Source organism: Tachyglossus aculeatus, chromosome X5, assembly GCF_015852505.1.
Source record: "Tachyglossus aculeatus isolate mTacAcu1 chromosome X5, mTacAcu1.pri, whole genome shotgun sequence".
In the NCBI taxonomy this organism is placed as follows: Eukaryota; Metazoa; Chordata; class Mammalia; order Monotremata; family Tachyglossidae; genus Tachyglossus; species Tachyglossus aculeatus.
Window position 1 is genome coordinate 11,669,745 of NC_052097.1, and position 13,388 is coordinate 11,683,132.

The 13,388-nt window shown below is 46.6% G+C and overlaps 1 protein-coding gene across 1 annotated transcript in view; it reads left to right on the top strand.

The window, feature by feature from the left end:
* Positions 1 to 13,388, top strand: part of LOC119947697 (microsomal triglyceride transfer protein) — a 55,334-nt gene that overhangs the window by 12,212 nt on the left and 29,734 nt on the right. The window contains exons 3-5 of the mRNA XM_038769309.1: positions 4,755 to 4,898; positions 12,558 to 12,665; positions 13,152 to 13,268. Coding sequence (XP_038625237.1) covers positions 4,755 to 4,898; positions 12,558 to 12,665; positions 13,152 to 13,268 — 369 coding nt within the window. The remainder of the gene's footprint in view (positions 1 to 4,754; positions 4,899 to 12,557; positions 12,666 to 13,151; positions 13,269 to 13,388) is intronic.

Genomic DNA, 13,388 nt, shown 5'->3' on the forward strand with positions numbered 1-13,388 from the left:
CTTAACTTCTCTGTGCCTCCGTTATCTAACAATAATAATAATGATGACGGCATTTATTAAGCGCTTACTATGTGCAAAGCACCGTTCTAAGCGCTGGGGAGGTTACAAGGTGATCAGGTTGCCCCACGGGGGGCTCACAGTCTTCATCCCCATTTTCCAGATGGGGGAACTGAGGCCCAGAGAAGTGCCTTGCCCCAAGTCACACAGCTGACAGTTGGAGGAGCCGGGATTTGAACCCACGACCTCTGACTCCAAAGCCCGGGCTCTTTCCACTGAGTCACGCTGCTTCTCATCTGTAAAATGGGGATTAAGACTGTGAGTCCCACGTGGGGCAACCTCATTACCTTGTATTTACCCCAGCGCTTAGAACAGTGCTTGGCACATAGTAAGAGCTTAACAAATGCCATCATTATTATTATTCTTCTCTATGCCTCACTTTTCTCATCTGTATAATGGGGATTAAGAATGTGAGCCCCATGTCCAGCAGGGACTGTGTCCAATACAAACGACTTGTACCCACCCTAGCATTTAGTACAGTGCCTGGCATGTAGTAAGCACTAAACAAATACCACAGTCATTAGTATTATTATTATTATTATGTTAATCCAGAAGAGACACCTTTTAGGTAGAGTCTTTGAGGTACACACACCCTTCTGAATAATTCTTGCTCTGGGACACAAGAGCAGGAGGAAACTCAATTATTTATAATAACCGTGCTATTTGTTAAGCGCTTATTATGTTCCGGGCACTGTACTAAGTGCTGGGGAGAAATTCAAGACAGTCAATCAGACACCATCCCTGTCCCACATGGGGTTCGTAGTCTAAGGGGGTGGGGAGTGAAGAAGGATGGAATCTCCATTTCACAGATGAGGAAACTGAGGCCCAGCAGGATGAAGTGGCTTCCCCAAGGTCACCCAGCAGGCTCTGCCTCTTGTCTGCTGTGGGACCTTGGATAAATTCACTCATTCATTCATTCAATCGTATTTATTGAGCGCTTACTATGTGCAGAGCACTGTACTAAGCGCTTGGGAAGTCCAAGTTGGCAACCTATAAATCACTTCACGGCTCTGTGCCTCAATTACCTCATCTGTAAAATGGGGATTAAGACTTTGAGCCCTATGTGGGGCCAGAGACTGCGTCCAACGCGATCATCTTGTAATCTCCCAAGTGCTTAGTACAGTGCTCATCTCACAGTACGCGCTCAATACCTTCCATTGATTGATCGATCGGTTGATATCGACCCCCGGGACATAGTAAGTGCTTAACAAATGCCATTAATAAAAAAATTCCGCGGCAGAGCCGGGTTTAGATCCCAGATCCTCTGTGGATCCACTAGACCACACCGCTTCTACAAAAAAAGGACTAAAGTAGATCCAGGAATTGGCAGGGAATTTATCACCGTGGGAATTGATCACAAACCCAGCTGCTTAAACCGGAGGGGCTTACGATCTCAGGATGGGCAGACCAGGTCTTTCTATCTTCTTTTCTCCCACGACGTCAAAGTTTAGTAACCACCTCGGATTTTCCACGACCTCGGACATTCGCTTCCTAACGGAGCAATCCCGACATTAGCCGTCCGACTCCTGGGACCCTAGAGACCGGGAAGCATCAGCCTTTAGGCTCGCAGATCCTATCCTCTCCCACACCTCACCGAGCCATTTCTTTCCCCGCTCTTTGGAAAATGAGCGCAACGAACCTAAGCAGCGCGTTCGTTCGAATGGACCCTGGTGCTTTCTGTGGCAGTCGATCCCTTTCCCAAAAGGGTTTGGAAAATGGAACCGTGGGCGGGGAATGTGTCCTGTCTAATGCCGTCGAGTCGTCTTCACAGGCGACGCCACGGACGCATCTCTCCCAGAATGTCCCACCTCCACCTGCAATTGTTCTGGTAGTGGATCCAATGAGTTTTCTTGGTAAAAATCCAGAATTGGATAACTACGGCTTCCCTCCGCACAGTAAATTAAGAGTTTTCGCCTTTGATTCTCTCCCATACTGCTGCTTCCCAATCTTCCCTGTATCAGACGGCCTGCCACTTGCTAGCCACTGCCCATGCTAGGAATGAAACAGCCAGGCCTCTGCCTGATTCTCCCTCCTGTAGTCGAGACAGGTAGAGGACTGGAAACTCCCCAGGTGTGACCCTGTGTGAGTGCTTTTTGGGGGGGAAAAGTACATGTTTACTGATTATAATAATAACAATAATAATTATGGTATTTGTTAAGTAGTTATTGTGTGCCGAGCACGCACTGGGGTAGAGACAAAGAAATCAGGTTGTCCCACGTGGGGCTCACAGTCTTCATCTCCGTTTTACAGAGGAGGGAACTGAAGCACGGAGAAGTGAAGTCGCTTAGTACAGTGCTCTGCACACAGTAAGAGCTCAATAAATCCCACCGCTGATTGATTGGACTCAGATTGGCGGGAGGAGCGTAGGACTGGAGGGAGGAGATGTGGGTTCTCATCTGACATATGTCTATTCTATTTATTTTATTTTGTTAGTATGTTTGGTTTTGTTCTCTGTCTCCCCCTTTTAGACTGTGAGCCCACTGTTGGGTAGGGACTGTCTCTATATGTTGCCAACTTGGACTTCCCAAGCGCTTAGTACAGTGCTCTGCACACAGTAAGCGCTCAATAAATACTATTGATGATGATGATGATGATCTGACAGGCGACTACTCTCCCCCTATTGAAAGCCCATCTCCTCCCCATCCCCCCTGCCTTACCTCCTTCCCCTCCCTACAGCACCTGTATATATGTTTCTACAGATTTATTACTCTACTTATTTTACTTGTACATATTTACTATTCTATTTATTTTATTTTGTTAATATGTTTTGTTTTGTTGTCTGTCTCCCCCTTCTAGACTGTGAGCCCGCTGTTGGGTAGGGACCGTCTCTACATGTTGCCAACTTAGACTTCCCAAGCGCTTAGTACAGTGCTGTGCACACAGTAAGCGCTCAATAAATACGATTGAATGAATGAATGAATGAATGAATGAATGAATCCTTGCTCTCCCACATGTTTGTTGTGGCACCCTGGACTGATCACTCTCATTCATTCATTCATTCATTCATTCATTCATTCAGTCGTATTTATTGAGCGCTTACTGTGTGCAGAGCACTGTACTAAGCACTTGGGAAGTACAAATCGGCAACATATAGAGACGGTCCCTACCCAGCAATGGGCTCACAGTCTAGAAGGGGGAGACAGACAATAAAACAAAACATGCGGCCAGGTGTCAAGTCAACAGAATAAATAGAAGTAATGCTAAATGCACATCACTGACAAAATAAATAGAATAGTAAATATGTACAAGTAGAATAAATGAGGTAAAAAATCTGTACAAACATATATACAGATGCTGTGGGGAGGGGAAGGAGGTAGGGCGGGGGGATGAGGAGGGGGAGAGAAAAAAGCAGCGTGGCTCAGTGGAAAGAGTGTGGGCTTTGGAGTCAGAGGTCACGGGTTCAAATCCCGGCTCCACCAATTGTCAGCTGTGTGACTTTGGGCAAGTCACTTAACTTCTCTGTGCCTCAGTTCCCTCATCTGGAAAATGGGGGTTAAGACTGTGAGCCCCACGTGGGACAACCTGATCAACTTGTAACCTCTCCAGCGCTTAGAACAGTGCTTTGCACATAGTAAGCGCTTAATAAATGCTATTATTATTATTAATATTAAAAAGGGGGCTTCTCTGTGCCTTAGTTTCCTCATCTGTAAAATGGGGGAAGGAAACGCTTAGTTCGGTGCTCTGCACACAATGAGTGCTTAATAAATACGACTGAAGGAACGAATGAGTGTGGGGATGGGGGAGAGCGCTGAGGAGCGTCCTGCACAGAATAGGCATTCAATAAATAACACTGATCCATTGAGGAGAAGGAGGAAGGTGGTTGGGGTCAGCAGACCCTCAACTGTCCTGGACCCCGGGCTGCAACAGGTAGGGGGTTCCCTCCATGGGCATGGATAGAATCAATCAATCAATCAATCGATCATATTTATTGAGCGCTTACTGTGTGCAGAGCACTGTACTAAGTGCTTGGGAAGTACAAGTTGTCACTTCTCTGGGCCTCAGTTACCTCATCTGGAAAATGGGGATTAAGACTGTGAGCCCCCCGTGGGACAGCCTGATCACCTTGTAACCTCCCCAGCAATTAGAACAGTGCTTGGCACATGGTAAGTGCTCAATACATGCCATTATTATTATTATTATTAAGGGGGGGAGGAGGGAGGAGGTAAGGAAACCCTTTAGCCCCACGACAGAAGAGGGGAGGGGGCTCGTGACTTGGGCCCCGGACCACCGGCCCCGCTGACTAGCCAGAGAGGCCAGGGCTGGGCGGCCCATGAGTTCCCTCTCCCGACCCCCAGAAACTGGGAGTCCCGCAGTTGCCCTGGAAATGATCCCTTGGCTATGCCAGAGCTGGGGGCTCCGACCATCCCGGCAGAGGCCCGCGTTTACGGATGATGACATCTTAAGGATTCACTCGGTCGTGTTTTTTGAGCGCTTACCGTACGAGGTGATGGTGAGCCTTGAAGCCGAGAGTGAGGAGTTCTTGCTTGATGCGTAGGTTGACTGGCAGCCACTGGAGATTTTTGAGGAGGGGAATATGCTGTGGCTGCTTTGGTCCTGTCCACCGGCAACGCAGGATGGGATGGAGGCTTCAGGGTGACGCTGGGGGATTCGGGGCGGGGGGTAAGGGGAGGCAGGGAGCAGGGCCTGTTGCCCAGTGAGGGCTTTCCTCTGAGACTTGTCTCTCCTTTGGCTCGCAGATAACGAACGTGAACGTGGACCATGCGAACGAACACAAGGGAGGAAAGAACATCTTCAAAGGGAAAAACTCCCAGAAAATCCTCGGCAAAGACAACCTGGCCTCTCTGGAGAAACCAGTGCTTCTCCACCTGATGCACGGGAAGGTGAGAGAGAGCGTAGCCCGGGATGTGGCTGGGTCTCTGGACCCTCCCGGGGTCAGCCGGGCTGGATCCAGGGTCCGGGGAAGTTGGGACCCCCACCGGCAGGCCTACCAATCCATCATCATCATCACTCGTATTTATTGAGTGCTTACTGTGTGCAGAGCACTGTACTCCCTTCCCGGGGTGGTCGGGGGGGAGCGTCTGAGGAGGAGGATGGAGGCGGGAGTGACTGGGGGCCGGGTTGGAAGGCAGCGGGCCCAATCACTCCCGCCTTGCCCCAGTGCGATGGAACCATCCTGCCTTTTTTTCCCTTGTCCTTCTCCTTGCCCTCGCTCCCATTTGGTCTCTTCCTCTGGCTGGCCCTCCCACAGTCCTTCCGGGGGCACAGGACATGATGACCAGGTTGTCTTCTCTCAGCGGGTCAAACCGTCAGCATGGTAGGGCCACAAGGAGAGGCAGATGAAACGGGCAGCGGCCCGAGGCTGCTATTTGGAGAAAAGTCAGTGGCCGTGAGAGTGTGAGAATCAAGAAGGATGGCCATCCTGAGGGTCTCTCCCCGTCTCTCTCTTCACTACACACACACACACACACACACTGCATCCAGAAGTGGGTCCAGGAACGGAATTACCTGTCTGTCTGTCTGTCTTCTGTCTGTCCTCCTGCCTGGATGCTGGCAAGTCTCCTGTAAGGTCACAGGCCTGCGCCTAGAAGCACACAGTAAGCACTTCACAGATATTAAGAAAAAAGTCAGGTCGGGTCCCAGCGGTAATCGCTTCGCTCAGCATTTTCTAGCCCTGACAGTTAGGTTTTTCCATTTCAAGTCTTTCAAAAATGAATCGCCAGATTTCCAAGTAGGATTTAATTCCCATTTTGCAGATGAGGGAATTGAGGCACAGAAAGCTAAGTGACTTGCCCAGGGTCACACAGCAGACAAGTGACAGAGCTGGGATTAGAACTTGGGTCCTCTGATTCCTGGGCCTGGGTTCTTATAATAATAATAATAATAATAATGGCATTTATTAAGTGCTTACGATGTGCAAAGCACTGTTCTAAGCGCTGGGGAGGTTACAAGGAGAAACCTCTTTCCATTTCCATTAGGCTACACTTCTCCTCGGTGCCACCTAATAATTTCAATTCTTTCATTCATTCATTCAATCGTATTTACTGAGCGCTTACTGTGTGCAGAGCACTGGACTAAGCTCTTGGGAAGTACAAGTTGGTAACATATAGAGATGGTCCCTACCCAACAGTGGGCTCACAGTCTAGATGGGGGAGACAGAGAACAAAACAAAATATATTAACAAAATAAAATAAATAGAATAAATATGTACAAATAAAATAAATAAATAAATAAAGTAATAAATAAATAAAGTAATAAATAAAATAAATAAATAGAGTAATAATAATTCTTCCACTAGAGCTGTGAACAAACAGCTCCTCCACCTGATTTGGTTTTCACCCTTTATTTGCCCCCACGCACTCTTTTTTGAGGGACTACTGAGCAATAAAAAAGTCAAAGGGAAGGCAGCTGCTGGAAAAGGAGAAATCAATCAGTCAATTGTATTTATTGAGCGCTTACTGTGTGCAGAGAAAGAAAAGGCATAGGAAGCCCTGAAGCTAAATATCCAGCCTCTGGTTAATGCAGTTCATCCATTAATTCATTTGTCAGTGACGCATTTGGGAAATGCACATCTGATATTAAATTAGGATATTAAATGAAATTAGCCAGGGGAATGAAAGGAACAGTTGTAGAATCACTGAGAAAGTTCCAAGTAGTCAACCAAAAGCAGGAGGAAGGAGAAGGGATTTAATTTAGATAAGAGGAATAATTTGCTGAGGGAATCTAGATATTGAGCCAGAGTCCAAGGAAAGAGACTTTGGAAGCGAGTGGTAATGTGGAGACGGGTCTGATAAGAGGACTCCAGTGGCTTTCAGAAGTTAGTGGTAAATTTGAAAAGTAAAGAAGATGTTAGAATAAACAGACTAGTAAGCATCTTAGCTATTAAGGTGGTACAAACCTTCCCTGATCATGTGCTATGGAAATGCAAGTGAAATGCAGATTGGGGATGTATCTAGGAAGAAGATGCCAGAGTAGCCTGAATAACTTTTCCAAGAAGCAAAGAAAAATGTTAAAAAGCAGAAAAACGCTGAGTCTGCTAAGTATAATTTTTTATGGTATTGGGTAAGTGCTATGTACCAAGCATTGTTCTAAACACTGGGGTAGATGCAAGTTAATCAGATTGGACACAGTCCCTGCCCCACATGGGGCTCATGGATTAAATAATAATAAATAATCAGGGTTTTTGTTAAGTGCTTACTACGTGCCAAGCACTGTTCTAAGCACTGGGGTAGATACAAGGTAAGCAAGTGGTCCCAAGTGGGGCTCACAGTCTTACTCCCCATTTTACAGATGCGGTAACTGAGGCACAGAGAAGTTAAGTGCCTTGCCCAAGGTCACACAACAGACAAGTGACAGAGCCGGGATTAGAACTCAAGCCCTCTGACTCCCAAGCCGGTGGTCTAAGTAGGAGGGAGAACTGGCATTGAATCCTCATTTTGCAGTTAAGGAAACTGAGACACAGAGAAGTTATGTGACTTGCCCAAGGTCACACAACAGGCAAGTGGCAGAGGTGGGATTAGAACCCAGGTCCTCTGATTCTTAGGCCTGGGCTCATCCCACTAAGCCACACTGCTTCCACTTCAGTCCCCGACTGATTTTAAAATGCTTAATACAGTCGTTAATTTTAATCTCGCTATTCCTTTTCCTGGCAGTTCAATCCCTGCCCCCTCCACACAATAAACAACCAACTTCTTGGATAAAGCCCAGGTTCTAATCCCAGGACCTGGGTTCAAATCCTGACTCTGCCGTCCGTCGGCTGTGTGACGTGAGGCAAGGCACTTAACTTCTCAGTGACCTCATCTGTAAAATGGGGATGAGTACTGTGAGCCTAACGTGGGACATGGGCTGTGTCCAACCTGATTTGCTTGTATCTACCCCAGCGCTTATTACAGGGCCTGGCACATAGTAAGCGCATAACAAATACGATAAAAAAATTCCAAATTCAAGGCCCAAGGGATAAAAAAGTCAACCAGTTTGACAGTTGTCCTTTGAAGATTTAATATTTATCTACCGCTTAAGTGTGTAAGCTTCCTAAAGGCAAGGCACATGTCTTGAAGGATTGCTGTATCTCCCAAGCGCTTAGTGCAGTACATGCTCTTAATAAATACCATTTCTCAATCAATCAGTGGTATTCCTTTAGCACTTACTGTGTGCAGAGCGCTGTACTGAGCGTGTGAAAGGGTACAATATGACAGAGTTGGTAGCCACGTTCCCTGCCCACTCAAATTTACAGTCTAGAGGGGTTAATTACAGATATGTACATAAGCACTGTGGGGTTGAGGGTTGGGATGAATACTAAGTACCCAGAGGTCACGGGTCCAAGTGCGTAGATGAAGCAGAAGGGAGACAAAATTGGGGAAAAGTGAACTTAATTGGGGAAGGCCTCTTAGAAATGCCCGCTAGACCGTGAGCTCGTTGTGGGCAGGGAATATGTCAGTTTATTATTGTACTGTACTCTCCCAAGTGCTTAGTACAGTGCTCTGCGCACAGTGAGCACTCAGTAATATGAGCGAATGAATGAATAAATGATGACATTTTTACTAGTAGTCATTCATTCATTCAATTGTATTTATTGAGCGCTTACTGTGTGCAGAGCACTGTACTAAACGCTTGAGAAGTACAAGTTGGCAACATATAGAGACAGTCCCTACCTAAAAATGGGCTCACAATCAATCAATCAATCAATCGTATTTATTGAGCGCTTACTGTGTGCAGAGCACTTGTACTAAGCACTTGAGAAGTACAAGTTGGCAACATATAGAGACGGTCCCTACCCAAAAACGGGCTCACAATCAATCAATCGTATTTATTGAGTGCTTACTGTGTGCAGAGCACTGTACTAAGTGCTTGAGAAGTACAAGTTGGCAACATACAGAGACGGTCCCTACCCAAAAATGGGCTCACAATCAATCAATCGTATTTATTGAGCGCTTACTGTGTGCAGAGCACTGTACTAAGCACTTGAGAAGTACAAGTTGGCAACATATAGGGACAGTCCCTACCCCAAAACGAGCTCACAGTCTAGAAGGGGAAGGCAGGCAACAAAAGAAAACATGTGGACAGGTGTCATCAGAATAAATAGAAATAAAGCTAGACGCACATCATTAACGAAATAAATAGAATAGTAAATATATACAAGTAAAACAAATAGTATCGTACCAAACTGGTGAAACTCCAGAAAGCGACTCCTCTCGAACTTTCAGAACGATACATTATTCTCGGTTGAGTGAAATGCACGCTCAGTTTCCTCAAAATGTATTTAGTTGATTCCCCTTTAGGGCAAAAATTCTTAGCCGAACACGGTCAGGTTTCTTTTCTGAATCGTCTGTGATGTGGCAAGACTCCAGGGGCTGATAAAGAACTGATTGCATTTATAATCTTAATGGAAGCCAATCTTTTACAACACCCAGCGGGGCAGTTGAGTGGGCAAAGTCTTTGGCGAGGAGTGACCAGTTTTTCTGGTGGGATTGAGTTCTCCTCGTCCAAAGGCCGCGGGGTGTCTGCCACCTCACCGCCTCCGAAGGCCTGCCTGGCGGAGGTGACTTCCCTTAGCCCCGGGGTCAAAGTGCGGGAGGTATCTTTGGTATCTTCGGAGAGAGCGATGGAGTCCCTGAAGGAGGAAGCCTTGAAGACTGAAGCCGGGGACAAATCCCGGTCACGCAACCACGGGAGAGACGGGATGGGGAAGAGCTCCCCGTGGGAACTGCAGAGCTCGGAGAACTGGTCGAGGAAGGCAAATGCTCCCGGGCCTGGCCGAAATTTCCCGGGACATTTCAGCCCCGTCGTTAACAAGGCAGCGGGGCTCGGTGGAAAGAGCGTGGGCTTGGGAATCATCAATCACCATCATCAATCGTATTTATTGAGCGCTTACTATGTGCAGAGCACTGTACTAAGCGCTTGGGAAGTACAAATTGGCAACATATAGAGACAGTCCCTACCCAACAGTGGGCTCACAGTCTAAAAGGGGGAGACAGAGAACAAAACCAAACATACTAACAAAATAAAATAAATAGAATAGATATGTACAAATAAATTAAATAGAGCAAAAAAAAAAGTATGTACAAACATATATACATATATACAGGTGCTGTGGGGAAGGGAGGGAGGTAAGATGGGGGGATGGAGAGGGGGACGAGGGGGAGAGGAATCATAGGTCATGCGTTCGAATCCTACCTCAGCCGTGTGTGACCTCGGGCAAGTCCCTTCACTTCTCTGGGCCTCATCTGTAAAATGGGGATTAAGACCGTGAGCCCCACGTGGGACAACCTGATCACCTTGTACCAGCGCTTAGAACCGTGCTTCGTACATAGTAAGCGCTTAACAAATACCACCATTATTATTAGTGCAGGTGGGGCCGTATGGTTTTCCTTCATTCATTTCCATTCATTCATTCAGTCGTATTGATTGAGCGCTTACTGCGGGCGGAGCACTGTACTAAGCGCTTGGAAAGTGTAATTCAGCAAGAAAGAGACACAATCCCTGCCCACAATGGGCTCACAGTCTAGAAGGGGGGGAGGCAGACTTCCAAACAAGTAAACAGGCATCAACAGAATCAATATAAATAAATAGAATTACAGATATGTGTACATATTAAAACAAGTAAACAGGCATCAATAGAATCAATATAAATAAATAGAATTATAGGTATGTGTACATATCAAAACAAGTAAATAGGCATTAATATAGAATTACAGATATGTACACATATACACAAGTGATTTCCACTTTTCCACGCTGCTTGTAACTTACCTTTGATTCTCCATCTTCATCTACGACCATTTTGTCTCTCACACCTTCGATCTCATTCATTCATTCATTCAGTCGCATTTATTGAGCGCTTAGCGTGTGCAGAGCACTGTACTTAGCACTTGGGAGAGTAAAATAATATAATGAACAGACACATTCCTTGAGGGGATTTTAATGGAAAATCCCACTGGATCTGCCTGGCCTTGGCACACAGAAAGCATTGAACAAATACCACAATTATTACTATTATTACATTACTATTAGCCCGCACACGTCACTCCTCTAAGCCCAACCTGCTTACTGTGCCTCAGTCATGTCTCTCTCATCACTGACCTCTCACCCACAACCCGCCTCTGCCCTGGCACCCCCTCCTTCTTCATATCTGACAAATACCGACTCTCCCCACCTTCAAAACCTTCTCCAAGTGGCTTTCCCAACTAAGCCCCCATTTCCTCTCCTCCCACTCCCTTCTGCATCACCCTTGCATTTGGATTTGCAGTACTTTTTAAATTTTTTTTTAATGTGGCATTTATAAAGCGTTTACTACATGCAAAGCACTGTTCTAAGCGCTGGGGAGGTTACAGGGTGATCAGGTTGTCCCACGTGGGGCTCACAGTCTTAATCCCCATTTTGCAGATGAGGTCACTGAGGCACAGAGAAGTGAAGTGACTTGCCCAAAGTCACCCAGCTGACAAGTGGCGGAGCTGGGATTTGAACCCATGACCTCTGACTCCAAAGCCCGGGCTCTTTCCACTGAGCCACGCTACTTATCCAGCGCTTAGAACAGTGCTTTGCACATAGTAAGCGCTTAATAAATGCTATTATTATTATGTCCATATCCATAATTTATGTACTTATATTAATATCTGTCTCCCCCTCTAGACTGCAAGCTCACTGTGGGTGGAGAACAGGTCTACCAACTCTTATATTATGCTCTCCCAAGGGCTTAGTACAGTGTTCTGCACACAGTAAATAAATGCTCAGCAAATACGATTGCTTACATCACATCCTACAGACCCGTCCCCTCTGTCCACTCCTCTCCCCCTCTTCCAAAGCCTACTGAAAGTGCAATCCTCCAAGAAGCCTTCCCTGATTGCTCGCTCATCTCCCCATTTTATTCCCCTCAGCCTCCCTCTCGCCAAAGCACAAATACACCGCTCTTTAAACCCAATTTCTTCCCCCATCTACTATTCATTTTAGCGTCTGTCTCCTCTGCTATAGCATAAGGCCGTGGAGGTTAGAGATCATGAATAAATACTCTATTGTACTCTCCCAAGTGCTCAGTGCAGCGTTACACACAGCGTTAAGTGCTTAGTAAATATTATTGATTAACTGACCAGTGAGCGGCAGAGAGTGAAAATTTCCTCTAATAGATTTGTTTTCCTCTTGGAAAATGTTCTGTTGGAATAACAGGACAGAGAAGCAGCATAGCCCAGTGGAAAGAGCACAGGTTTGGGAGTCAGAAGGACCTGGGTTCTAATCCCGGCTCCGCCACATGTCTGCCGGGTGACCTTGGGCAAGTACCTTAACTTCTCTGGGCCTCAGTTCACTCATCTGTAAAATGATGATGGGGATTAAACATTAAGACTGGGACATGGACTGTGTCCAAACTGATTTTCTTGTACTATCCCAAGCGCTTAGTTCAGTGCCTGGCACGCTGTAAGCACTTAACAAATACCATTAAAAAAAAAAAAGGTTCCAGCTTTCCCTTAGAATTCCCCACGGACATCTTCCCTAAGACTACCAGATCTGAGAGTCAATGTTGTTTGGCTGATTTCTTCATTTTCTTTCCTCAGGTGACGGACTACTATTCCCATCCCAATGAGCCCGTGGCTATCGAGAACCTCAAGAGGGGTGTTGCCAGCCTCTTTCAAATGCAGCTGACTTCTGGAACTGTAAATGAGGTAGGGCTAAAAGGCGCAGAATCACCCCCTTTCGATGCCAGGAAAACCCAGAGCATGGCTATCTACTGCTCAGGATAAGTAGGCCTCGGTTCAGCCTGGAGGTTTTCCCAAGAAGAGGCTACACTAAGGATAAGGCGTGGGCTTCCTACCATCCTGATGGTTGTGTGTCCTTTTAATATTGATAACGCTCTCAGCAGAAGAGCGGGAACTGTGAGGAGGAGATGGAGGATCGGGGATGGATTTCCGGTTGGGGGACCGCCTTCAAATAGACGAAGTGGCTTTGGAAAGAGGGGAGGGTCTGGTCAAGGTTTGAAGCGAGGTCGTAAGGCAGGGAACTAAAGATGAGGCCAAGAGAAAGGCTGGCTGGAGTAGAAATCAGGGCACGGGACCAGACGAAGAGGGAGCAAGGCTGGGCAGTTGAAGACCCAAACCTCCATTCTTCCCGCCTCTGAGCACGGACCCTCATTTTCCTCCATTTCTTTCGAGGTGGACATCTCTGGGAATTGCCAAGTGGTCTACCAAGCCCAGCAAAATAAAGTCACCAAAATCAAGTCTCTGAACACCTGCAAAATCGCCAGGCCCGGATTCACTACCCAAAATCAGGTATGAGGACTTTGCCCTGGTGGGAACTCACAGGGCCACGGTGAACATTTTCCCTGCCCACAAGGTAGAGTGATTTGGTATAAAAAAAAAGAATCGTTGATTTCTGCCAACTCTATTCAT